The sequence below is a fragment of the Malus domestica genome, chromosome 09, assembly GCF_042453785.1.
Source record: "Malus domestica chromosome 09, GDT2T_hap1".
Lineage (NCBI taxonomy): Eukaryota > Viridiplantae > Streptophyta > Magnoliopsida > Rosales > Rosaceae > Malus > Malus domestica.
The window spans coordinates 27,001,480-27,003,256 of NC_091669.1; the positions used below are offsets into that span (position 1 = coordinate 27,001,480).

The following is a 1,777-nucleotide window of genomic DNA, read 5'->3' on the forward strand; positions in this document are numbered from 1 at the left end:
AAATTGTGTTTCCAGAGGCATATCATGGAGCTTGTATGTATCATGTAGCTGGCAACATGAGGAATAAATTTGGTGATGATGAAATGATGTTTAAGTTATATTACACTGCAAAAGCATACATTGTGTCAGAGTTTAATAGTGTTATGACTGATATTTGGGCAATCAAAGATGGAAAAGTAGGCAAATATCTTCAATAAATTGGGTATCATAGATGGGCTTGGGCACATTTCAGTGGAAAACGATACAACATGATCACAACCAACATTGTCGAATCCATGAATGCAAAACTGAAGGATGCTCGAAAGTTGCCTATCATTGCTCTAATGGATCACCTTAGAAGTATACTCCAAGAGTGGTTCAACGAACGTCAAAACACAGCAAGTTCATGGAATTCGACCTTGACAAAGTGGGCGGAGGAAAAAGTGCACAAGAATCAAAATAGAGGCTTGCGTATGTCGGTATGTATGATTTGTTTACATTTTCATGCACTTTCACATTCCTAGTGCACACTGGACACCTTAATTCGCATAGAATCGATACCAAGAACAGACGAACGAAAAAAAAAAAAAGGAATCTACAAAAAGCTAAAAGCATCTCTTAACTCTTTATTTAATCAGTTGTGGCCATGAAGCATGTAATATTTCATGGTTGAGTGAGTTGGATGATGGCCAAATCTATGTGGTTAGTGCACATATTTTGTTAACCAAAAACATAGTTAAAATGTTTTAAACAAATAAACAAGTTGATAAAAGAATATGATAATTATGATTAATTGGTCTCTTGTTGTTGGTTGTCACTTGTCAACTATGCAGGTATCTTCCATTAATCACCATGCATTGCAAGTACATGAGGTAGACTTATATCATATAGTTGATCTAAATGCCAAGTCATGCACGTGTAAAAGGTTTGATCTCGACCAGCTTCCATGTGTCCATGCAACTGCTGCATGTCGAATTCGCAACACATCAGTTTACACTATGTGCTCCAAATTCTACACAGCCAATGCAATTGTGCTAGCATATGCGAAGCCCATTTGGCCGGTTAGAAACAAGAGTGAATGGAGTGTGTCAGAAGAGGTGCAGAATAGAGTTGTGTTACCTCCAATCAGAAAAGTTGTATCTGGAAGCACAAGACAAATAGATGTTGGAAATATGCCCTGAAAGTCAATCTTTGGAAGAAACCTTTCAGGACAATAAATGGATGTATAGATGACTCTTATACATCAAATGGCAAAGATACTATTTAGGACTATCTCTATAAACGATATATGTCCTAAATAGTGAATCCATGGACAATGGATCGATTGAAGAAGTAATCTAATGAAGTTAGACTACAGAGACCTTCTTCACATAACCATCATGTCCAAAAGGTTCCTGGTCATAGGATTGTCGGAGGGATACTGACAATGCATAGACCGGTACATACTATGTCCACTTCAATTAGAAGGATGGAAAGTCTCATCCCATTCGTGTAGTGACACTAAGACAAGTATGTAGGTGCTCATTAAGGGAATAAGTTCACTGAACACAATCGAACGAGAGTACTTGCATGGAGGTCTACTCACATGTCAAGCAAGTAACTCTAATGGTTGGAATATTGTAAGTAGTCCTTTGACCTGAGGCATCATCGTTGTCTTGTGGTTAAGTACTTGATCTTTGATTATGTCAAAGTCACTCCATTCGCGGGTGTCCACGACATAGTTGGGGTTAAGCCACTTAGTCATGAAGGCAAGTGAATGCGCAACAAGGAATCTCTAATCCTCGTTAAGAGAGGATGA

General features: G+C 38.2%; 1 protein-coding gene across 1 annotated transcript; it reads left to right on the plus strand.

Moving 5' to 3' along the window:
* Positions 1-275: 275 nt before the first annotated feature.
* Positions 276-1,160, plus strand: LOC103426530 (uncharacterized). The gene is made up of 2 exons (XM_008364615.2): positions 276-458; positions 813-1,160. The coding sequence occupies exons 1-2, from the start codon at positions 276-278 to the stop codon at positions 1,158-1,160; spliced, it is 531 nt and encodes a 176-aa protein (XP_008362837.2).
* The last annotated feature ends 617 nt before the right edge of the window (positions 1,161-1,777 follow it).

Excerpts from the sequence above, each read along its gene's own strand:
- LOC103426530 (XM_008364615.2), top strand. The coding sequence starts at position 276 with ATGAATGCAAAACTGAAGGATGCTCGAAAGTTGCCTATCATTGCTCTA. Across the intron at positions 459-812 it reads ATAGAGGCTTGCGTATGTCG|GTATCTTCCATTAATCACCA; the intron begins GTATGTATGATT and ends TCAACTATGCAG.